At 36.5% G+C, this 25562-nt stretch overlaps 1 protein-coding gene across 1 annotated transcript; it reads left to right on the top strand.

The window, feature by feature from the left end:
* Positions 1-7913: 7913 nt before the first annotated feature.
* LOC140813300 (uncharacterized) lies at positions 7914-24849 on the top strand. The gene is made up of 13 exons (XM_073171804.1): positions 7914-8756; positions 9195-9609; positions 9682-10348; positions 10642-10682; positions 14860-14928; positions 15073-15173; positions 15347-15425; positions 23514-23612; positions 23688-23756; positions 23857-23906; positions 24009-24090; positions 24220-24314; positions 24450-24849. Exons 1-13 carry the CDS (start codon positions 8326-8328, stop codon positions 24565-24567), a joined length of 2316 nt encoding a protein of 771 aa, XP_073027905.1. The 5' UTR covers positions 7914-8325; the 3' UTR covers positions 24568-24849.
* Positions 24850-25562: the final 713 nt, after the last annotated feature.

Raw genomic sequence — 25562 nt, 5'->3', positions numbered from 1 at the left:
TAAATTATGAACGAGGATCTCATGTATGTGGCAGTGGATACTTCCCTGTCCGCTCAGTACTGTGGTTTGTCTGATCAGTCGTTTATTATGTATGGGTCACTTGCCTTGAAACATCCTCTACGCAAAATGATGAAGTTATGTATGTTCTAGTATGTAGTATGTTTATGACAAGTTTTCACGTTATGGCACGTCTATGTTATGTATGTATGTTCAAGTTTTAGTACGCAAATTCATGTTCAAGTATGTATGTTCTATTTTAAAGTTGCATGCGGTTTTATTATGTAGTACTCGCTACTTCCCAGTTTATATGTGTTGAGTCTTTAGACTCACTAGACTTGATCGATGCAGGTGAGTATGTTGATGAGGATACAGGAGGTGGGGACCAAGGGGCAGGCTTGGACTGAGCGAGAGGCTAACCCGAGGACCGCAATGTTTATGTTTTTATGCAAATGTTAAATTACTCTGATTTCATGTTTTGAGGGAAAAACTTTGAGCAAACCTTTTGTGAGCAATTTTATTGTAGTTAATTTGAACAACCATGTCTTATGGGGGACTTGGTTGAGATATTTTATGGCAAACTTTGAATGTTATTTTATGTTTAAGAAAATTTTTAAATTTTTCCGCAAATTTTGAGTATGAAAAGTATGGTATGTTACAGGATCGGTCTTAATTAAAAAAAAATTCTAATATTATTTATTTAAAATAAGAGGTAATGAAGTTTCACTGATAGTGCTTACAAAAATCTTAAGTTATAGTTAGCATACATTATGATCTCTTCAAATTATATATCCCGATTTATTGGATCTCGGTTTTCTTGTGACCAAAACGCAACGGAAGTTTTAAAATTTTATTTTTATTTTGACAAATATTAATTTCGGGCACTCGTATGGTTTTATGATTAAATATTCGTAGGATGTTTAAAACTTTTTACCTTTAGTGAATTAAATCACTTGGCTCCAACTAATCCGGTATAGGCAGATATAACTCTTGATGAATTCCCTATGAATTTTCTTCAAGAACACCTTCCTTCAATCTTTCTATCAAGTCCACGACTGAAAGATTTGTTCCTCTTCCAAATAACACGAGAATATTTGAAAGAAGTTTTGCGTAGAGATTAATTAAAATTTGAGAGATGACTCAATCTTTTCCCTTAAAGAAGTGGCCGAAATTGAGAGCCTTTTTGGAAGAGGAGATTTCAAAAATCTCAAGGTGATGGAGGCTAGGGTTTTTCAAAAATTATGAATGAAATATTTTTAACTCTAAACCTAATACACATATATATCAGCTTAGGGCCCATTAATTAAATTAAATACTTAATGAGCTTGATCAATTAATTATTCTAGTTCAAGTAGTTTAATTAATTAATTAATCTTTTAAAGTCCAACTAAGAACCTTAATAATATGTATGTTGGTCTTGTTCTCCTACAAGCTCATTATCTCATTAATTCAACTCCTTGAATTTATTTTCTCAAAATTTAATTATCATAAATTCAACTCCTTGAATTTACTATATCATAATATAAATTCAACTCCTTGAATTTATTCTCTCAACGGGAACAAATGATCTAGTGCTTGTATGACCCTCAATGGTTCAGGGATACAGCTAGTCGTGGGTTCACGACTCTTTGTGATTCAGAATAACATTTATTCTTATTTGGGCTTACCCTAGTTAGCCCCATTCTTTTCATCAACACCTTGATCAAAAATTGCAGAACTCATTTCTGATTGCACCCACCAGATCATGGTAAGAGCGTCTAGTAGCATCGCCACATGATCTCCTAGGTATCACTGATAGTGTCTGCAAGAATCAGTCGATTATGATTAGCGTACAGTACGGTCCCTTCATCTCATATATCCCGATCGAATTTGCAACCATTGGTTCATCGAGGGTTGCATAATAATTCGATAACTATGTGATACATATAAATAGTGGCATTGCATGTACCATTGTAGAACTCCTTCTCCAATGTAAATCTCATACTCTGGCCATAGATTCCATGCACTATTATTTCATCAGATCACACAAGATATCCACACCTATAGGTGAGCGGGTGAATCCCCGACTACAATGCACTGGCTCCTATTTGTGTCGCAACTGTACCCAACCTCGCCACCTGATGACTCTCTTGGAGCCGGTAAACGAGTCAAAGCATAGCCCTATCATATAGAGTGTGGGGACCCGGACGCTAATTCATTCCTTAATTGTCTTTAGGAATATTTTATCATTTCAATAACCAGGGTCTAAATTTTTTTTTTAAAATGCAAAGCGGAAACGTAATGTAATTAAATTCAAATTACATAATAAACATAAACATACGAATATTGTATTATCTACAATAATCTAATTAGGTTCAACTACATATCAGTGTTGAATCCTAAATTGCTTCTGAGCCCGGATCTCCATGCTATCTAGTCCAGCCTCGTTCTTGTCATGACCCCGCTTCTATCTCACCTGTTGTCATGCACACATACAAACAAGACAACAGCCGGATAACTCCGGTGAGAATTATATTCTCAGTATAAATCATGTATACATGCAGTCATATAAATCATATAAAAGCATATAACAGACATTCATACCATGTATGAAAGTCAGAACATGAATCAATTATTCATAACATGTACCATAATTAATATCAAGAATAATTCCTATTCTAAACATGTACCATCATCTGGAACATAAATGGACATGTACCATATTCAGGAACATAAATTAACATCAATCAATATAAATCAACATAACTGTCACTCAGACTCGTGACTCTACGTTTTAGACTAGACTCAATCCTAGCCTAGGGATCCCGGTTTCCAAATGTTGGCATTCCATATCGATCACCAGTAATAGAAGAAATTCCGATTCTATCTACATCGATATGGTATCGATCACCAGTAATAGAAAAAGCTCTAATTCTATCCACATCGAGATAGTATCGATCACCAGTAATAGAAGAAGCTCTGATTCTATCCACATCGATATAACATCGATCACAAGTAATATAAGAAGATCCGACTATCCACATCGATACGGTATCGATCACCAGTAATAGAAAAAGCTCTAATTCTATCCACATCGGTAGCCAAACATCTGGTGCCAGACTTTGGCACTATCGCCAATACACTATCTTGTAACATCGTGCAATGTGTCTGTGGCGATCCCGCCACTATCAGACACTTCTGTTACAAGATTACTCGACTATTACCTGCTGTCTATATATCAAGAGAACAAGTATATCAATTCATTTATTGCAAATATCTATGCGCTAAAATAAAGTATGTGATTTAGGGAAACTCGAGCCCAACCTCACTCGAGTTGTGCAATCCAACTCAACATTAATTTATACCTTTATCTTCTCGCTCTGACGAAGACGAAGTTCCAAAGTCAATTCTATCCATTTCCAATTTGGCAATGCCAATATCAAACAGGCACAATATCAATATCTAACTCAATTCAATACCTGTTCTGATCAATACTCAAATCACAACATAATCTGCTTAGTGCCAATCGACATATGGTACCACAATACAATCTCAGCCAATACCGAATCTGATCAATATCAATTTACGGATGTTTCGACGGCATAACAATACAGTCACAATAACCCCGTCAGTCCAAACATCACAAATATAATACCAGACTTCGTAATCAGTATCAGTACAACTCATACTCTCAATAACAATACACATCTGATATGAAATATCAGTCAAATTGAATCCAAAAATCATAACAATTCCATAAACAGTCCGTTCTTTAATCTGACTTCAATTATACGATGTCTACTATGTCAAGAACATCATATATGACTCTTATTCGATTCTGACAACAACATAATTTCAAATCATATCTAAACATCATAAAACTTACGTCCAGTTGTAGCCTGCGTTGGTAGGAATACAGTAGGTCTAGCGCATATGCGCGCACTATCCGAATTTTGCTACTGAAGTGCTCGCGCATATGCGCGCACTGACACCGTGCATATGCGCGAGACCTACTGTCTCCGCACATTGTCCCTCGCGCATATGTGCGCACCATCTCGGCGCATATGCGCGAGAGGTTCTGGACATTACGCGCATGTGCACGCTTATACGCCGCGCATGTGCGCGAATGCACACCCTCGCACATATATTTCGCGTCTTATCTCACCTTACCCGGTCCACTCTGTTCCGTCTATAATTACCTTGATTCATCAATAAATCATTTCAGATTAATCTCAAATTACGGTAATTATACCCAAATCATTTCAAATTACGGTAATCAAATTCTCGAGCCTTACATAGAGCCTCAGTGTTGTACTGGGTCGTAAGGACTAATGGTGTACAATCATAACCACGAACTTATCCTCGCGATGAATGATAACCACTTGGAAAGTCCTAGGGAGGGTTGTTCGGTATAATCATCATATGACTACCCATCTGCATGTTTGGACATCTCTATGCCCTTACCAAGAAACGCAGTACACAAAATCACAGATGCTAGTCTCGAGCTCAAGCGACTTTTATCCATATTTTAGGCGGCTGAATCGACTAGGAACGAATTTATATCATACAGTGTTCACAAACGAGTTTCAACATCGAATTACAATTCATTTGTATTAAAATATAATCAAGAACTTTATCTATGTTGATTGCATGAGTATACAGATAAAGTAAAACAAGACTATAAAAGTTAAATTATATTAAAATAAAGATTGTTCATTCACGTGAGTCAATAACATCCCTAGCCAACCGTTGGTTTGCAGGGCATCTACTCTAACACGATTTAATCTGCAACTATTGGTATATCGAAAGTTTTAAATGAATTCGATATTTTTGTAATAATAGTGACATGGTATATGCAACTAAGTGAACCGCTTTCCAAAATGAACATGTATTACTTTGGTCAGATATTTCTTGCACTATTAACTCATCATATCACGTATCACCCTTGAGTGAGCGGTGAATCCTCCTCTACAATGGATTGATTTCTATGAATTTTGAAACTACACCCAATCTCGCCACTTATTGACCCTCAATGAAGTCGGTAAACGGATCAAAGTGCATGCTAGTACATAGACCCTCTACGTTATCTCAGATCAAATGACTAATGATGCACAACCATAATCGCATATTATTCCACTCATTAAGTGATAACCACTTGGAAAGTCCGAGAGAGGGTTGTTCAGTGCATTATCAAATGATCATTCATCTGTATGAATGAATATTTCTATGCATTTACTAATTAAACATGACATTTACATCATACATGATAGTCTTAAGCTCGAGCAACCTATATCATTATTTGAGGCGGCTGAATCGAAACCAATTTAGAATATACATTACGCTTGCTAATTAGTTTTGTCATCTTACGTTATGAGGCAGACCTCATGGTACCTATTGTATATTCAAAAATTTTATCTATGCAACTTGCATGGATATACAGATAAAATAAATGTCATAATTGAATAAAATCCTAAAATATTATTAAACTAAATATTGTATTTACCTAACAGTAAATAAAGCCAAAGTCATAACCTAATCTAACAGTAGGAAAGAATCAAGAAAATCTGGTCATATACATGATATACCAAACTCATATATTCATCAGTACAAATCTAGGAACAAATCATCACCCAAAAAAAAAATTCATAACTGGAGTTCTCATTCGAAAAAGTAAATGAATCTTCCGACACTATAAATACCCAAGTATAAAATATGATCTGACACTTTTAGAACATTCTTCATTGAACGTTATTTTCTCTTTATTATTAGGTTTCCAGCCATCATAAAACTTCGGAATTTTATATGTATTGACCCTTTTGACTATCGTGTTAATGGTAGGATGTTCCCCGGAAGGAAATCATTGCAAAGTCCGATTGCAATGTCTAGTAAATGACATCTACATCTCCATAGGGACTCGATCGGGTGTAGTGTTAAATATGCAAGAGTGTTCACATCTGCAAAGTCCGACCGCAATATTTAGGCAAGGACCACTATGCCTCATTGAGAATTTGAATGTATAAGCAAGAGTTCTCATGTTCTAAATTAGAGAAGAGCGATCTGCTTAGGGGATAATTTTTTTTAGATTTGGAACTTTGAATATAGAGACCTATATTCAGGTCTCTTGTCAAAAAAAATTAGCCCGCCAAGCTAGCAGGTTGGAAAAAACCTCAAATCTTCTTATCAAAAATATTAAAACCACATCAATACTTGAGATTTCAAACCTAAAGTATTATTATTGTTACACAATAACAAGTAATCAATGTTATAAGCAAACAAATGGAATAAGCTACCAATTATATCTTGAGTAAAAATCATATATCCAAGGAATATTAATAACATGAAGAGAAACTTAATTATATGTAAAAATAATAATGCAGAACATTACAAACACAGAAAATACTAGTTTCAAATTCTCAAAATGCATACTTTTAAAGTATGTTTTTGATAAAAAAAAAATTCACAAAATGTATTGAAAAATTTGAAATTCTGATATTTTTATAAAAACGGGATGGCCGCACTCCCTCGCCTTAATTTCCAACCCAACTAAGTTAGCCCATTTTAACCCGATGTCTCTAACAATGTTCATAACACATGTAACAACTCATAAAATTTACTTGTTAGGAGTGTTGAGTTATTATTAAGTATTTTGAGCGACTAATCACTCATATCTGTAAAAATCTTTATCTACTGATAAAATTCCCCGTGACTCTTTTTGGATGACATGGTTGTTTGACTAACATTGTTGAAATAGCTAGCCTGGTATTGAAAAAGAATGTGTACTTTTTTTTTTTATTTTATGTATCAATCTTTGATTTTAACGAATAAAAAATAAGTCTTTAGAACATTAGAGCTCATGATGGATTGTGTTTGTGAGTAGCTTAAAAACCATGGATTATATATACTGTCAGTCACTATTTATGTTTTTAAAATTATTTTATTGATCTCATTATAACTGGTAATCCCATTCTTGATTGTTCACGGGAAATTTTGAATTATAGAATTGATTTTGTGATTTTTAATTTATGATTCATACAAATTAATGTAATATTCAATACTAATAAAAGATGATCAAAAAAATGTTGTTTAATTCTTAATAATTAAATAGTCTGGTAACAACCATGATTTTTTAAATTCATTTTAGTATTTTCAATTAATATGTAAGCTATAATATTTTTATACAAAATTATATTCACACAATAATAAATAATATTATTTTCACATGTATTTTATCAATTTAAAAAGAAGGTTACATGTTAACCAATTGATGTATTTTAAAAAATTTACAAACATGCATATAAACCCACATATATACACATGTAAGGATTAAACGATTTAACTTTTAAATAAGTAAATTTATTTATTAATATAAATATTGAAAATAATTTCAAACTGAATATGTTATATATGTCAATTAATTATTGTTTCAAAGAAATCAATAAAAAAATCACATGTTATAGTTAAGTACAAAATTTATAAAATTTTATAAAAAAAAATCCACAAAAGTCTATAAAAATCTTGCAAAAAAGTCTACATAAATCTGTGAGATTATATAAAAGTCAATAAAAATTTATCAAATCCATAAAAGTCTATCATTTATAAAAGTCATTAAAAGTAATCAAAACTCTGAATTGAATACACTCCACTAAAATATAATTTGGAAGTTGAATTTAACTCTTTTAATTTCAATCAATTCAGTGTTTGCTCTCAAGAAGGATTGAGAAAGAAAATATCATTGTCCAATAAATGAGTCGAGTCTAAACAACCATGCTGCCTCAGGCGCAACAACTCTTCGTGTCGGTCACAGCCGAGATAGTCTATCACGTTATGCAAAACGATTGGACGTTCATTTCACGGGCATCTGTAGAGATGTGGTTTGAGTATGACGGTGAAGCTTGTCTTGAGAAAAAAACAAAGAAAAAAAGAAAAGGCAGGCATGTGAGAGAAAGAGCATAGAGAGGGAAAAGGAAAGGGAAAACGCCAAAACAGTTGTTTTCATAGCTCAATTTTTATTGATTAAAGATCAGTTCACAATAATTCAGATATATAAATCAAAAGGAAATACGTTTTTTCGAGGAAGGGAAAAATAGGATTAGTCATCTTGGTCTAAGATCTATGTGATGGTATACCTCTTGTAGATTGCAGAGTCCATTATGATACGGTCCATTGGGAACCATTGATTCATGTTTTCATGGTTTTCAAAGGGTTTCAAGAAATTTGGTTCCTCACTTTCAAGATTTGAGTTTTGAAGGTTTTTTTTTTTTCTTGGAGGATAGCGTGATCGGGAAATTTTTTTATATTATGTCGGTTTCCTGGTTTGATTTCTAGAGCGACTTAAGAATTGTGTAGGCGATGGAGAACAGTGCAACACCGGTGGCGCCGGCAGCTGAGGAGCTACTTAAGAAGATCCATGAATTGGAATTGGGCCATGCCCACTTGAAGCAAGAGATGTCTATGCTCATCACTTCATCCGCAGCTGAAATTATGGCTGCTGGTTATCGTCAAAAGCACAGGGCTCAATCGGTCTCCCCCCAGCGAACCCCTCGGCGGAGGGCAGGTGGCGGAGATGGGAGTCTAATGGCTACGTGGAAAAAGGGTTCAGCATCATTTCGTCACGCGTCCCCACTGCAGAGGGAGAATAAGGAAGCGTGGAGTGGTGGAGGAGGCGGTTGTGGTGGTGGTCCGGCGGCCGTTAAGTTCACAGATAAGCAGTATTTGAATATATTGCAGTCAATGGGGCAGTCAGTGCATATATTTGATCTGAATTGGCGGATAACTTACTGGTTAGTTGGGGAAACTTATTTGTACTTTCTACTTTTGGACAGTTATTGCTTTCTAGTTTTGGACAAATATTGACTTTGGTGCCCATTTTCGTATTTGAGGGAACTGACTAGTTTTGGATTTAATTTTTTTGGATTTATCATGTGGAATATGTTGTGGAGCTGTGTTGGTAATGCATTTCATGTTCAATGGTTGGAGGTAGATACTTAGTTGTTTATTCTTGTGTGTGTGTGTGTGTGTGTGTGTGTGTGAGATGTCCAATTTGTAAATGTGAATCCGCATCATACATCTATACAAATAGAGATTGAAAAAATCAGTAGACTCTTGTTCCAATTGATTGGTTAGTGGATGTCGAAAAGTTTGATATTGTTTGAAGGAAAAATTGAAATCAATGATTAATTCATTCAAATAAGAACTAAGGTTCTCTCTACATCATGCAGGAATAGAAGCGCTGAAAATCTTTATGGATATTCAACCTCCGAGGCTTTGGAGCAGGATGCCATTGAGCTATTAACTGATCATAAAGATTTTTCTGTTGCTAGCAACATTATCCATCGAGTAATGATGGGAGAGAGTTGGACTGGCAAGTTTCCAGTTAGAACGAAGAGAGGAGATATATTTTTAGTTGTGGCAACCAATACCCCTTTCTATGATGATGATGGTACTTTGATTGGGATTATATGTGTATCAAGTGATTCCAAACCTTTTCAAGATTCAAATGCCACAGCATCAGGGCAGAGACACTTGGATACAGATTCAAGTTTTGGCAGGTCTAGAAGCATTGCTTCTGCAGCGCTCGGGCTTGATCCTCAGCAACCTCTACAAGTGGCAATTGCCTCCAAAATATCCAATTTGGTGGGCTATCTAATTTAAATCTTGTATGAATATTTTTAATGTAGCAATTGCTAACTTCATCTCTTAAAATAGGCTTCCAAAGTGAGCAACAAGGTTAAGTCGAAAATGAAGAATGCAGAAAACAATTCGGATCATGAAAGTGGCGGTTTCAATAGTCATCATGGTGTCTCGGATGCAAATATGTATGACCATAGAGAGGACGCGGCATCAAGTGGAGCTAGTACACCTAGAGAAGATATACATCTTTCTACATTTGGCGTGTTTTCTTGTGTTAGTCATGAGGAACATTCCCCAGCTAAACCCTCTCTTGATCCTGGAGATGAGAATGACGGGAAACCAAATATTTCGAGGATGCTTACCTCAAAGGCAGAGGCTTGGATAAGTAAGAAAGCTGTGGCGGCTTGGCCATGGAAAGGACATGAACATGATGGAAAAGAATCAAAGTCACCCCTTTTTAGTTGGCCGTGGTTAAACAATGATCAAGTAAATGAATTGGGGCACCCAAAGAGTGCTGTTTCCCCATTAAAATCTGAAACTCAGGTTACGGAAACCAATCGGATGTCTAACAATGAGGCTTATGGATCTTGGTCCTCTTCGGCCAATGTTAACAGCACTAGCAGTGCGAGCAGTTGTGGAAGTACCAGCAGCGGTGCTGTAAATAAAGTGGATATGGATTCGGACAGCTTGGATTATGAAATTTTGTGGGAGGACTTAACTCTCGGAGAACAAATTGGGCAAGGTTAGTGAATTTTATTTTATTTTTTGTGTCAACCATGTTCTTAAAACATCATTTGTTTTCTTCTGTGTATGCTCCTGGAACCTGTGATTTTAAGCAGGCTTATATGAAGTTTGGAGTGCTTGAAAGTTCACTAATAAATTTTTGCTACTTTTTGTCTGCAACGTATTGTATTTCCATGTGCCGATATTTCTGAGTTGACATTTTTTCTGATTTTTGCTATAGATCAATAGTTTCTTCTTTTGGAATAGTAATTTTTTGAAGCCCCTTACATCTTCTTTAATTTGTTTTGGCAGGTTCGTGTGGAACTGTATATCATGCTTTGTGGTATGGATCAGTATGTTCTTTGCCCCTTCTTTAGAAATCTCTTCTCTAGCCCCAAAATATTACAATTAAAGCATCACCTTGTCCATATTATAGCACATGATATGATGTGATTCCTCGTACGAAAAGAAAGGCAAACACGATTAAAATCGAATCGCGTCCTCAATTCAAATACGAACAAGGATTGTTGTGTTGTCCCGATCTTTTGATTCAAGCAAATGCGCGATCTTCACCCCTACACTACGTGGTTTAGTAATAAATGATCACAAGAACAACCGATACTTGAACGAACCTTTAAAGAACTCGTCTTTGACAATACGCGTAAGAAACGATCGACAAACGCCACAAAGTTAAAACTTTGATAAGTTTGATTTTTGCACAAAGCTAAGCCTTGAAAAGTTTGAGAGAAAAACTCAAAAAGTTTGATAAACTATCAATAATAATCTGAAATTGTCTTCCAAATTGTGCAAATATGTTTACAAAATCAAAAAGATATCAATAGTTGCCAAAATAATTAAAACTCTAAACTAGGAAAATATTCGCGTCGCGCGCATATGCGTGGAAGCTACTGTCTTCGGATTTGCGCCGTGCGCCCTATGCGCACCCTATACCCACGCATATGCGCGCCCTATGCGCGGAAGTCTCTGTCTGTGTTATCTTCGGTGGCCTTTCTCGAGCATATGCGCGCCTCGTCTGGGCGCATGTGCGCGAGGTCTTCTGTCTTGTTTTGTGTTTTACTGTGCACGGATACTTGAATAATGTTCATATGACTCCCGAACATACTCACATGCATCACGAACCCTTGACACCTTTATAGCCATTCAAGATCATCACCCTCTTATTAGGACATTGACTAGCAATATGACCCACCCCTTGACATCTAAAACATTTAATATCCCTAGAACGATTAAGAGGAGTTTCAGATTCACATTGCACTCTTTGTTTAGGTGTCTCTTGCTTGGTCACAATCTTGGGCTTGGACACCACATTACTTTCATCATGTTTCACCACATTTGGTCGCCAAGAAGATGAAGAACTCTTAGTTTGATTGGTGCGGCCAACTCCTCGTCTCTTGAGTTGTTGCTCCACTTTTATGGCCATTTGCACCATCTCGTCTAGATCCAAGTAGTGCCTAAGCTCCACTTGATCTTGAATCTCCTTGTTCAAACCACAAAGAAAACCTGCCATCGTCGCCTCACTATCCTCTTCTATATTTGTCCCTAATCATGACTACTTTCATCTCCTTATAGTAGTACTCGACACTCTTCACTCCTTGCCTCAAAGTTTGTAGCCTCTTGAACATCTCCCTATAATAGTGATTGGGCACAAACCTCTTCCTCATGACCCTCTTCATTTCATCCCACATTTCAATGGGTCTTTCATTATACCTCCTCCTAGTGGTCACTTATGTAGCACGAATATCTTAAATTTTTTTTTGAGGTATCGGATACGGATACGACACGTGGATACGCGTGTCGGATACGTCAAAATCCGTATCGTTGACTTTGTTTAGGTTGACCAGCTGGATACGTTTTGGACTCGGCGAGGACACGCCATGGATAGGGCATGGATACGTTTGGGCAAAATTGCAAATATTTAAAAGTTTTAGGGTTAATTAAAAAAATTAAAATTTCTAGGGACTAAAAGAAAAATAATTTAAAATAAATTTGGCTGGATTTTTAAATCTCTAAATACGTTTGTCCCTTTCTTTCATTCCATTTCTATAATTTTTACTTTTCAATACTAAATTTATATAAATATAATTATATATAATATTTATATATATTTTAATTATTGTCGTATTCTAGGTATCGTGTCTAATATTTTCTAAATTTGACGTGTCGCCGTATCCGTATCGTATTCGATACGATACTCGTACCCGTAGCCATGCAACATAGGTGGTCACAAGTTGGATCCACCAAATGAGAGCGTAGTCTAGAAATTCAACCCCCGTCAACCTAACCTTCTTTTGTTCGGAGTAGTGGTGACATTCAAACACAAACTCTACCCTCTTTTTCCATTCTAAGTATGCCTCCAGATCAGATTTCTCATGGAACGATGGAATTTTCATCTTAATACTACCCACCTTACCATCTTCCACATTCCCATCATATCTACTTCGTACGGCTTCTCTTCTTCCTTTACCTCTTCCGTTCCTACTCCAATTCTCATTTTGGCTCTCCTCCCAAATCATATTCTTCCTCTTCTTCTCCTCTACCCAAATCTTTAGTCTTAGATTTATCTCCACTAGTACTAACTTCAAGCATACTCATCCTCTCATGTAACGGCTCCAACTAAAACCTCATCATCCTAGTGAAATGCCCAAACAACGACTCCATTTGAACCTTAGACAATCCCTGGTTCGAACTATCTCCTACCTCCCTCTTCATTTTACTTTCGGACTTGTACCTGCAAGAAAAGGTTAGTAGAAATAAAAGATATTCGTCACCCAAGCGCTCACGGTCACTCCAAAGAAAATTGCTCGTCTCTCCTCTCTTATTTTTTTGCTCACAACAAATACTTACCCGTCACTCCAAAGAAATAACGTTCGCACTCAAGTGTTTTCACAGGAATTTGATAGTTCACTCAGAAGTGCTCAAGCTTTGTATCGTTGTATATCAAACAATCAAGTTCAACTTGTGAACAATTGTGAACGACTCACTTGGACTGTGTAGACATGAAATTTGAAGATTTATAATAATTTTTTTTTTTTGACTACATGAAATTTGAAGATTTATAATAATTTTTTTTTTTGACTATGAGAGAATTGGATATGACTCTCCAAAGGAAATAAAACAAAATACCAAAAAGAAATAATGGTGAATTTTCAGATTTTTTGTATTTTTTTTTGAGTGCCACTCGAAAATCCCCCAAAAAAAAGAATCACAAAATTTCGAGAATCACAGATTCACGAAAAAGACGAAGAACGATAGAACGACGTAGATCTGACAAACAAACGAAAGGATAACACAGATCTGAAAATTTAAGAACAGTTAAACTTACTTGAATTCAACGAGCCTAAGCTTTGATACCAAATGATGTGGTTCCTCGTACGAAAAGAAAGGCAAAGACGATTAAAATCGAATCGCATCCTCAATTCAAATACGAACAAGGATTGTTGTGTTGTCTCGACCTTTTGATTCAAGCAAATGCGCGATCTTCACCCCTAAACTACGTGGTTTAGTAATAAATGAGGACAAGAACAACCGATACTCGAACGGACCTTCAAAGTACTCGTCTTTGACAATACGCGTAATAAACGATCGACAAACGCCACAAAGTTAAAACTTTGATAAGTTTGATTTTTGCACAAAGCTAAGCCTTGAAAAGTTTGAGAGAAAAACTCAAAAAGTTGGATAAACTATCAATAATAATCCGAAATTGTCCTCCAAAATCATTCAAATATGTTTACATAATCAAAAAGATATTAATAGTTGCCAAAATAATTAAAACTCTAAACTAGGAAAATATTCGCGTCGCGCGCATATGCGTGGAAGCTACTGTCTTCGGATTTGCGCTGTGCGCCCTATGCGCGCCCTATACCCACGCATATGCGCGCCCTATGCGCGGAAGTCTCTGTCCGTGTTATCTTCGGTGGCCCTTCTCGAGCATATGCGCGCCTCGTCTGGGCGCATGTGCGCGAGGTCTTTTGTCTTGTTTTGTGTTTTGCTGTGCACGGATGCTTGAATAATGTTCATATGACTCCCAAACATACTCACATGCATCACGAACCCTTCAGCACTCTGTACCTCGCTTGTAAATCCTTCTTCTTTGCTCATAAGCCCATGCAATGCTTCTTTGAACCTCTTCAGCCGTCTCCTCGTGATTGGTCCCTCTTGCAACTCTAAAGTGTCCAATGTTTTCTTTGGGGCTTGACCATCCGTGTTCGCATCAGGATATGAAGTTTTATTCTTTTGATTATTTAACATTTTCTCAAATCCTTGTAATTGTACCTTCATCAGTTAGAATTTATCATTTATTTGCGGTCCAAAACAATCTCTCTGCTGTAGTTTTGGCTACAGCCATCACCTCTGCTAATTTTGAGCTATCTTATTTTAGTTTCGTGTTTTACAACTCAAACTAGAACGTCGTTTGTGTATGTATGTCAAGAATGCACTTTTCCGAACTTATTTCCTCGCTGTACTATAAATGTCCGTCTCTCATGATAGACCGAAATATACTTTGTGCAGGATGTCGCTGTCAAGGTATTCTCCAGACAAGAATATTCGGATGATTTGATATTTTCTTTCAGACAGGAGGTAGGCATGCAATTATTGTAGGTTTCGGTCCACCATTCGTGATATTTATTTGATATGCCTACTCGTGCATCAACATCCCTAGAGATCGAAAAAAATGTAAGCATGGATATTGCACAATTTTAAAATTTTCGTTTGTTTTTGAAGGTTTCTCTTATGAAAAGACTCCGTCATCCAAATATTCTGCTCTTTATGGGTGCAGTCACTTCGCCTCAAAGGCTTTGCATTGTCACAGAGTTTCTTCCACGGTATGCTCTCTGCATGTGTCTTACTCATATCATTGCTTTATTATATTCTGTCCATCCTAATTACTATATTGTTGTTGCTATCTATCTTTCAATTATACGGTTTATGTCATCTTCATTGATTAATCTTTAAGCACTTTACTACTGATTTAATAAACACACTTGATTTAATCTAGGGGGAGTCTGTTCCGTTTACTACAGAGAAATGTGACAAAACTGGACTGGAGACGTCGTATTTTGATGGCTTTGGATATAGTAAGTGCTAATCATTGGATTGATCATATCTAATGCACCAGACCCATATTTATTTTACTCTCTATTCTCCCTTTTTTTGTGTCTAGACTGCCAGTGAATCTTAAAATTTCAACTTTTTTTTGGAGAATTAGAAACCTTTTAGATATAATGCTTTCATTGTTATTGCAGTGAATTAATCCAGAAATAAGCCACAACTTCTCTAGCGATCAGAGTAACACAACATGAGGCAGAAGAATTAAGATCACGTGCACAACATAAATAGATGAATGCACAATACAAATGCAAGAACACCAGAATTACGTGATGTATGGGAGAAAGAGACAATTCACTAGAATACGAGTTTCAATTACAAAATCACACAATCTTCCTCTCAACTCTTGCCTGAAAGAAAACACAATTCACACTCTGTCTATGTTGCATGGATACGGATACGGTTATCGTATTCGAATACGATATGGATTTTGAAAATAGAAGAGACGATACGGTTAGGATGCGATAATTATTAAAATATATATAAATGTTTTATATATACGTATTTATATAAATATATACAATTGTAGAACTTCATAGCAGTAATTAATTTTTTTTTTTTTTCCGAAACGTGTAAAAAAACGTATTCCCGTTGTGTCCATGTCGTATCCTAGTCGTGTTCAAAACGTATCCGACTGGTCAAACCTACAAAAATTAACGTCACGTATTTTGCCGTATCCGACATGCTGATACGCATGTCGTATCTGTGTCCGATACTTCAGAATTTTTTTTTCTAGGAGAGGCTGTGCTACATAGCACTCTGTATATCTCCTTTGTTTGTACACAAGTACACACCGTGGAGAGAATTCAATCTTGAGCTGTAGAAGAAAACTTAAAAAACCAGGAGGAAAAGGGAAGTCTATCTGTGTTTTATCCTTGATTAAAACTGTTCATCCAAATCTTGTCAACCAACTTGCCTTCTTGACTTAACTGCCTTCCAAAGTCAATCAGTGCTAGCACCTAGTTGGACTCCCGATTCAGCTTCTTGCCACGTGGATTGGTTAACACACATATTACTCACAATTCTCTACCTTTTTATCAGTCCTCATTTTATACCAATCCATTGTCCTTCCTCCAATTTTCCCTTTTTGTTAAGGCATTGCTTTAGTTTCTGCCTTTAACTTAACCAAGTTCAAGCAGTGTCGAACCTTGTTGACAGGAAGCACCTTGGTAAAAATGTCAGCAGTATCTTCACTATCTTTATTCTTCCGGTATCAGTCACTTCTCGAACAAAGTGTAACTTGACTATCTCCGTGCTTCGACCGTTCACGAAACTCCTGATGTTTTGATAGTTGTACAGCACGACTGTCACAATGGATGACCACGTAGTCTTGAACAAATCCTAAATCCTTCAGGAACCCTTGAAACCACATTCTTTCACTCCCTCTGAAATGGCAATGTATTCTGCTTCACTTGTGGAAAGGGCAACCACAGGCTGCAACATGGATTCCAACTAACAGCTGTCCCATACAAGGTGAATACATAACCAGTTAGAGACTTGTATCAACGCTGCCCGCAAAATCTGAGTCTATAGACCCTGTAACCAAATCATGTGCTTCCATACAACCTGAGAGTGACAATCCAAGATTTACAGATCCCTTCACATACCTTAATATCCATAAGAGCCATCCAATGATCCTTGCCAGGATTAGACATAGATCTGCCCACTAGGCTAATGACATATGCTAAATCAGGCCTAGTACATATCATAACATATTAGACTCCCCACAACACTTGCATAAAGTTTGGAGTCCATATACTTCTTTTCATCAACAGTTTGAGGACATGGTGTGGCAGAGAGTTTGAAATGATTTGCCTAAGGACTTTGTACTGGTTTTGAATCAAGAATATTAAACTTTTTTAATACTTTCGGTATATCTTGTTTGTTCAATAACCAATACCCTATCTGCTCTGTTCCTGTGTATTTCCATTCCAAGAATCCTTTTATCAGGTCCAAGATCCTTCATCTCAAATGTTTTGTTCAATTCGGCCGTTAATCTGTTAATTTCTCATGTGTCTTTACTAGCCAACATGTCATCAACATATAAGAGCAGATAAAGATTGTTTCCATTTGATAGCATTTGATAGCTTCTTATGATAGACACAGCAGTCATACACACTTCTTTCGAAGTTATGACTAAGCATGAAGTCATCAAATTTCCTCACTTCTCATGAAAGTCCGACCCTTCAACTTGGGAATAGCCTTTTGCCACAAGCCTTGCCTTGTATCTTGGCTTTTCCACACCAGGTATTCCATCTTTTCTTTTGAATATCGATTTGGACCCAATTACTTTCTGATCATTTCCAAGTTTTGTTCTTTTCAAGAGAATCCACTTCTCTTCACTCATAGCTTTAATCGAATGCTTCTTGTCACTGGAACTCATTGTTTCCTTCAATGAGGATGGTTCACTTCCATCAATTTCACAAGCCACTGTTAGTGCAAATGAGACCATGCATGCAAGTCCATGTTTATGAGGTGGTTTGGCAGTCCTTTTCTGTCTGTCCCTAACCAATTGATATCCATGAATATCATGAGCTTGATGTGTATCAGCAGGTATGTTCTCATGATCTTCTGTTTGTTCAGTATCATCTATTTGATGGGGACTAGGTAACTCAACCTCAACTTGAGTTCTAGCTGCTTCAGAAGTTATTTGATCTGTAAGTGGTATCAATTTTGAGTTCAGGTTCATAGGAAACTCATTTTATTTGAATGTGACATCCCTACAAACGAAGGTTCTTTCCTTGCCAGCTTCAATACACCTCAATTTATATCCCTTCACACCTTCTGGATAGCCAAGGAATATACACTTGATAGCTCTTGATTCCAGCTTTCCTTGTTTTCAGTGAGCAAAGGCAGTGCATCCAAACGGTCTTAGATAGTCCAATGAAGGTGGTTTTCCAGACCATTTTTCCATTGGAGTAAGAAATCCTAAAGGGACAGATGGTGATCTGTTTATGAAATAGCTTGCAGTAGCAACAGCCTCTACCCAAAATGAGTTTGACAGTCCTGAACTCAGTAGCATACACCTTTGAACTAGGCCTGTTAAGGCCCAATTAAATATAAAATAAAAGTTTACAAAAATAATAACTTTCGAGTCCATAAAAGTCCTTTTGCCATAAAAGTCCTTCGTTTGACTAACACCTGCTTCCCGGATAAAATAGGGTTCGACTCGTCGAATAATTAGGACTCAGTGTTCTAAAACTTGTGCTAGGCGGCCGAGGCGCTAGGCGCCGCTTGATTGCACCGAAAAGGTGCTGGGCGGCCAACCTATGCGGCATGGGCGCCTAGGCGCTCTTAGGCGGGTCTAGGCCGTCCAAGGCGGTTCAAGACGGGCCTAGGCATCTAAAGTATTTTTGGGAAATTTTTTTGGGCTTTTAATTTTTGAAAGCCGAATTAAACTAGAACATAACATAAGAAAGAATTATTGGCTCGTGCTTTTAATTTTTTGTGATTGAAAGCTCAATTAAAACCACGATTTGTTGGCTTTCGCTTGTCCCTAACACGCTACTCTCATCTTCTTTGTTTATTTACTTCTGCACACATAAGAAAATCGAACCAGGCCCCAAAGGTAATTTTTATCTTTATTTTGATTTTTTTTGCATTGTCTATTATTCTAATCCGCCTTAAGCAGGAGGAATGAACTAGGTGTCTTATTGGATTTTAACAAAGTTTGGACTGAAATTTAGTTTAAGAACCATTACAAGTCTCTTGATACCGTATAATCCGCCTAGCGACGTCTAGTCCCCGCCTAGGAGGCCAAGGCTCTAGACTTGCGCCTAACGAAATTTAGAACCATGTTTGGACTCCAGCATTTTTAGAAAATTTTCATCCTATTTAATCATTTTATCGAGCCTTAAAAAATCTTGGTCGTCCCCGATCTCTTTTCCCCGACCTAATATCGGATATTCGGACAAAATCTTTAATTTCATGAAAGCATGTAATTTAAACATTTAATCATATAACATATATCATTTAAGATTTAAAATCAATTAAATAAAATAAATAAGCAATCTAAATAATTTGAATGCATGCGGTTTACGTGGACTGATTTTTGGACTTTACAACCTTACTCGTTCTAAAAGTGTTCTATTCATCTTTTTTGCCAATCCATTCTTCTGGGGTATTCTAGGGATTGTTACGTGTCCTTTGACAAAACTCATCAAATTCCTTGGAAAAATACTCAAAACCATTATCTGTTCTTAGAAACTTAGAGTTTCCTTCCTGATTGGTTTTCTTGGAGAGCTAGCCAGAGTTTGAACTTCTCAAAAGCATCATTTTTATGCTTCAAAGGATACACCCAAACTCTCCTAGATAATCATCCACTAGAGATAAGAAGTAACTTGCTCCTCCATTTGATGGTGTCTTTGAAGGTCCCCATAAATCAGAATGTACGTAATCGAGGGGTGTTGTGGTGTTATGAACTGCCTTTGTGAACTTGACTCTTGTTGCCTTTCTTTTATACACACATCATAGAAGTCTATAAACACTGCACTTGTACTTGCAGCGAGTCCTTGTTTGCACAGCCCTTGTAGTCCTCTGTCATAATGTGACCCAATCTTAAGTGCCATTGCTTGCAATTGACTTGTTCTTTGGCAGCGAGTGCAAGGGACTTTACAATGGTATTTCCCAAAAGAATGTATAAACCATTATCCAAGTTCCTCTTCTGGAAAGACTGCTTTACTCAATGGAGAACTTGAAGAAGAAATCTACATGGAACAAACAGTAGGTTTCGTTGTTAAAGGTCAAGAAAACAAAGTTTGTAAGTTGAATAGATCAATTTATGGCCTTAAGCAGTCTTCTAGACAATGGTATTTGAGATTTCACATAGCAATAATCTCATATGACTTCATTAAGATAGATGAAGACCATTGTGTGTGTGAAAAGATCCAATAAAAAGTTGGTGATTCTATCTCTTTATGTCGATGACATATTGTTAGCTGGGAATGACAAGGAGTATATAGAAACCATTAAGAAATGGTTGTCCTTAAATTTTGAAATGAAGGATATGGGTGAGGCAGATTACATCCTAGGTGTTAAAATTGACAAAGATCGTTCTAAGAGACTTCTTGCACTGTCTCAAGAATCTTACATTAAAAAGATTCTAGAACGATTTAGAATGTCAAATTGCAAATCCATTGATACTCCTGTGGCCAAAGGTGAAGGCTTAAGTCGTGAAATGTGCCCAAACACTTCTGAAGAAATCCATGAGAGGTCTAAAGTGCCATATTCTAGTGCTATTGGGAGTTTAATGTATGCAATGATGTGAACTCATCCCGATATTTGTTATGCCGTGGGTCTGGTCAGCAGGTATCAATCTAATCCAGGAAGAAGACACTGGAGTGCAGTTAAAAGGATTCTAAGATACCTAAAAGGCACTACTGATTACTTCTTTTGTTATCAAGGAAAATATTTAACGTTGAAAGGATACACAAATGCTGATTGGGGTGATGATTTAGATGAGCGTAAATCAACTTCTGGTTATGCTTTCTTGCTAAATGATGGATGCATCTCTAGGAGAAGCAAGAAACAAACTTGTGTATCACTATCCACAATGGAAGCAGAATTTGTGGCATGTGCTTCTGCAGTGCAAGAAAGTGTTTGGTTAAAGAGATTCCTATGTCATTTGGGTATCGTAAGCAGTCCAGTGGGAGCTTTAACGATTTATTGTGATAGTCAATCGGCAATTGCTTACACAAAAGACCCCAACTACCATGGAAAAACCAAACACATTGACACACGAAGTACAACTTTATCAGAGATATAGTTGAAAAGAAAGAAGTGATTTTGAAATACATTCCTACACGCATGATGGTGGCTGATCCGTTTACTAAGCCAATACCAAGAGACATATTTATAGATCATATTAGATCTCTTGGACTACGTAGGATATGATTGTAACTAAACACATGTATTTAAGACATTGTACTCATTATAATAATGATGTTTTCATTATGTGTAATGTGTACATTTTATGAATTACTAATATGAAAATTGAAGGTATGTCAGACAAGTTGAGATTGGCTCTCTCACACGAGCAATCACCTCTTGTGTTGAGAAACATGCAGAGATGAGACGATATTGGTTTTGTTGAGAACAAATCCATACATATGTTGCCTTGGTATATATATTACCAAGATGAGATTACTTATGTAGATTTTATTGTAATCGAAATGGATATTCCCACAATTCATTTAACTTGTCTTATAGCCAGATTAGAGTTTTCTTTATATTGATACATGTTGGAGGATAAGTAAAAAGAAAACTCAAGTTAAGTGTTGAGATGCACTTGAACTAAGATCTGTACAATGTGAATATCTTTTTGTGACATACATTTTAAAGAGGAAGAAACACATCGTAGCACATGTTTCATACCGCAGTGTGCTGGAGTGACCATTTGGATAATGATTATTCGAGTCCCAGATCATTGTGTGAGACTTAATATTATACCCTTAAGACTTTCAACAGTCTCTTTAATATTATTTTAGTGATGCTACTTTAGCATGATACCAATAGCCATGGACGATTAGGTGACGAGGTACGTGTCTAAGAAAGCAGCTAAAATAAAGATTGAAAGATTCTAGTGGGAAAGAAGATTTATTTTGACACTTATTTTGTATTCACAAGCCGGCTAATTATGTTTTACTTCGTTGTTAGAACATAATTGTGAATATATACAGATATGAATAATTTGAATCAAGTATGCTCTTTTATTTTATTTTGGGACAAGAGATACGTTGATTAGTGTAATAAAATGAATCTGAGGTATAACGAGTAAAATGTCCTCATAATTATGTTTTGAATTGAGCTGCTATATCCTTAACTGGTGTATATCTATGAGCTCTTATTTAATATGCTCGCTAGTCACACGCTCCATTTGCTTGTTTGAAATTGGTGTTATATGATTGTGATAAATCTTTGCAAGATGTCTAGCCATCATGTGCGAGTGGGTGATATAAGAATTTATATATATATATGGGTTAATGGTAATGGGTCGCCCATGAGGGCTGACCCGACCCGACCCAGAGTCCAGACAATTCAAATTGATAATTTGAATTTATTGGAGGGAGTGGTTATTTTTTCTAGGTAACTTCCCTAATCCTACTGTAATACAAGGACTATCAATACAAAAATAGAAATGAGATAGCCGAGACATTCATTCAAAGATTGCAACAAATATATCACTTTTATTTGAGCATTTGGGTTGTGAAAATTTGATTCCTTTCCATCCATGATCGGTTTCGGAGCATCGAAGAACATTGTTATCTCCGGAACAAAGGTTAGTAAATCAACTACAAAGATCCTACATAAAATTATGAATTTATTCGATAATCATATATGAGATTCGAGTGTATGATTTCCGTGACACCCAATGCCTTGGCCACCTTCTGTTGAACAAGAATAGCATATATTATTCGGCGCCATATCCCAAAGTTTCCTTTGCCATCGAACCGCTCCGCATCAACCCTTGTAGCCATCGATCTCATTCACAATAGATCAAGAAACTTGGCTCTGATGCAAATTGTAGTGAATTAATCCAGAAATAAGCCACAACCTCTCTCGCGATCAGAGCAACACACGAGACAGAAGAATTAAGATCACATGCACAACACAAATGCAAGAACGCCAGAGTTACGTGGTTCGATCAATGTGATCTATGTCCATGGGAGAAAGAGACAATCCGCTAGAATACGAATTTCATTTACAAGATCACGCAATCTTACTCTCAACTCTTGCTAGAAAGAAAAAACAATTCACACCGTATATCTCCTTTGTACACAAGCATACACCGTGAAGAGAGAATTCAACCTGGAGCTGTAGAAGAAGACCTTTTTTTAAAAAACCAGGAGGAAAAGTGAAGTCTATCTATCTGTGTTTTATCCCCCGATTAAAACTGTTCATCCGAATCTTGTCAACCAACTTACCTTCTTGACTTAACTGCCGTCCAAAGTCAATGTGCTAGCACCTAGTTGGATTCCTGACTTAGTTTCTTGCCACGTGGATTGGTTAACACACATATTGCTCACAATTATCGTCATGGATTGTTCATCTTTTTGCAGGCACGTGGAATGAATTATCTTAATCATTGTAATCCACCTATTATTCACCGTGATTTGAAGTCGTCCAACCTTCTTGTCGATAAGAACTGGACTGTCAAGGTCAGTCTAGAGTCACTCTTCTTATGTGTTTTCAAATCTTTCAATGACTTGACGTGAATATGTAATTTTTAATAGGTTGGTGACTTTGGTTTGTCACGTGTTAAGTATGAAACCTATTTGACAACAAAGACTGGAAAAGGAACGGTATATGTCTGGCACTTATGGCTCTATCTGTTATGTTATTACATTTCATACTGCTTGATCCTTGATGGATAAAGTTGACAAACTACTTTTGGAAATGCAGCCTCAGTGGATGGCTCCAGAAGTTCTTCGTAACGAGCGTTCAGATGAGAAGTATGGCTAAGTGGATACTGTAACTGAAAGTGTTCTTTGCCTTAACTACAATCACGAAAATCTTCATTTCTGAACATGTTCCTTCTTGCTTTTGATGATCAGGGCCGATGTATATAGCTATGGGGTTATTCTATGGGAACTTGTCACACAAAAGATCCCTTGGGAGAATCTAAATTCGATGCAGGTAACGTCTGTTTCTGGGTAACTTATTTAAACATCAGATTGGGGAATAGATTTTTTTTGTGCTACTTGAAGTGGTCAAATCTTGTTGTGTATCTTTCGACATAGGCTAAGTTCTTAGTGATTCTTGCAGGTAATTGGGGCTGTTGGCTTCATGAACCAGCGCCTAGAGATACCGAGGGATGTCGATCCACTGTGGGCTTCCATTATCGAGTCCTGCTGGCATATGTGTGTATTTATTATATTTATTTATTCTTTTCAATTGGAGGTTCTCCTATGATTTTTTTGTCGTTCTCTACATCAATATATCGTTTTTGTTCCATAAATTTTTCTAACAAACAAACTGTTCTGGTGTGTTCTCAGCGAACCACAATGCCGTCCCTCGTTCCAAGAATTAATGGAGAAGCTAAGAGAAGTCCAGAAACAATACACTGTTCAGTTTCGAGGTGTTTCGGGAGATGCCAGCCAAAAAGAGCTGTAGAACGGAGTTCGGGTCCCGAGGTTTTATTATGCGATTGGCAGCAGCAGATTTGAGCATTTTTTTTGTGAGATCCATGGCTGTGTTTGGCTAGATGATAACAACCGGAGCTCATTTGCGAATCGTGCACATCCAGTATACAGATGCCATTTTCTGTGGATTGTGTTGTAGACATTGAGCTTTGCTGTATGGTTCAAAATGTAAAGCCATAATGAATTCTGTTTTCTTTTGGTTACCAAATGTATCGATATTACGTGAGCTTTTGAATGCGTGGCTTTCTTCCCATTTCTAGTCTTCATAGTAGGAACACCATACGTGCTGGCAGGGGGCCATAGGTAAGGTGCTGTTATAGTTTTAAGTGTCATTTTTTTAAGTTTTTTGGGTAATTTTGATCCAAGAAAGTTGAAAATGAAAAGGATTTTGTTTGCAATAAATTTTTGTATAAAATCATTGTTAATAGCAATTCGCGTGATGTACGTTGGAGAATTAGGACGTCGAAACATGGATTTTGGGAAATAGGAAAAACGACATTTGGAGTTATCCCTCATTTGGAGGTAATGGATGTCACCCTCCTCGTGAAAACCCAAAAAAACCACACAATTTCTTATGTTACAGGGGAACAGAAAAACCCGAAAAAGTACAAAGCCTTTTATGTCAAATTAATAAACCTTCACACCACTATGGTTTTCAAAAAGGAAAAAAGAGAAAAAAATTACAATTAGTTGTATTCACGCACTTTATACACCCTAAAATCTCAAAAGAATTTGCAAATAAAGTCCATGTAAAATTTATCATCAATATTGAAATAAAAACTATTTTTTATAATTAAAAAAAAGTGAAATTGTTCCTTCACATATTGATCAATATACCACCGATCAAACAATTAATAATCAGTCCTATTTTTTTCTTAAATACTTCAATCGCATTATTCCACCGATACCACACACCACCCGTATTAAATCATTCATCACTCAAAAACTATTCACTCAGTTATGAAG

The sequence above is a fragment of the Primulina eburnea genome, chromosome 14 (genome assembly GCF_022965805.1).
Source record: "Primulina eburnea isolate SZY01 chromosome 14, ASM2296580v1, whole genome shotgun sequence".
NCBI lineage: Eukaryota > Viridiplantae > Streptophyta > Magnoliopsida > Lamiales > Gesneriaceae > Primulina > Primulina eburnea.
Note: the sequence above shows the minus strand (reverse complement) of the source record. Positions and strands in the feature narration are given on the sequence as shown.

Excerpts from the sequence above, each read along its gene's own strand:
- LOC140813300 (XM_073171804.1), top strand. The coding sequence starts at position 8,326 with ATGGAGAACAGTGCAACACCGGTGGCGCCGGCAGCTGAGGAGCTACTT. Across the intron at positions 15,174-15,346 it reads GTCACAGAGTTTCTTCCACG|GGGGAGTCTGTTCCGTTTAC; the intron begins GTATGCTCTCTG and ends GATTTAATCTAG. Across the intron at positions 23,613-23,687 it reads ATAAGAACTGGACTGTCAAG|GTTGGTGACTTTGGTTTGTC; the intron begins GTCAGTCTAGAG and ends AATTTTTAATAG.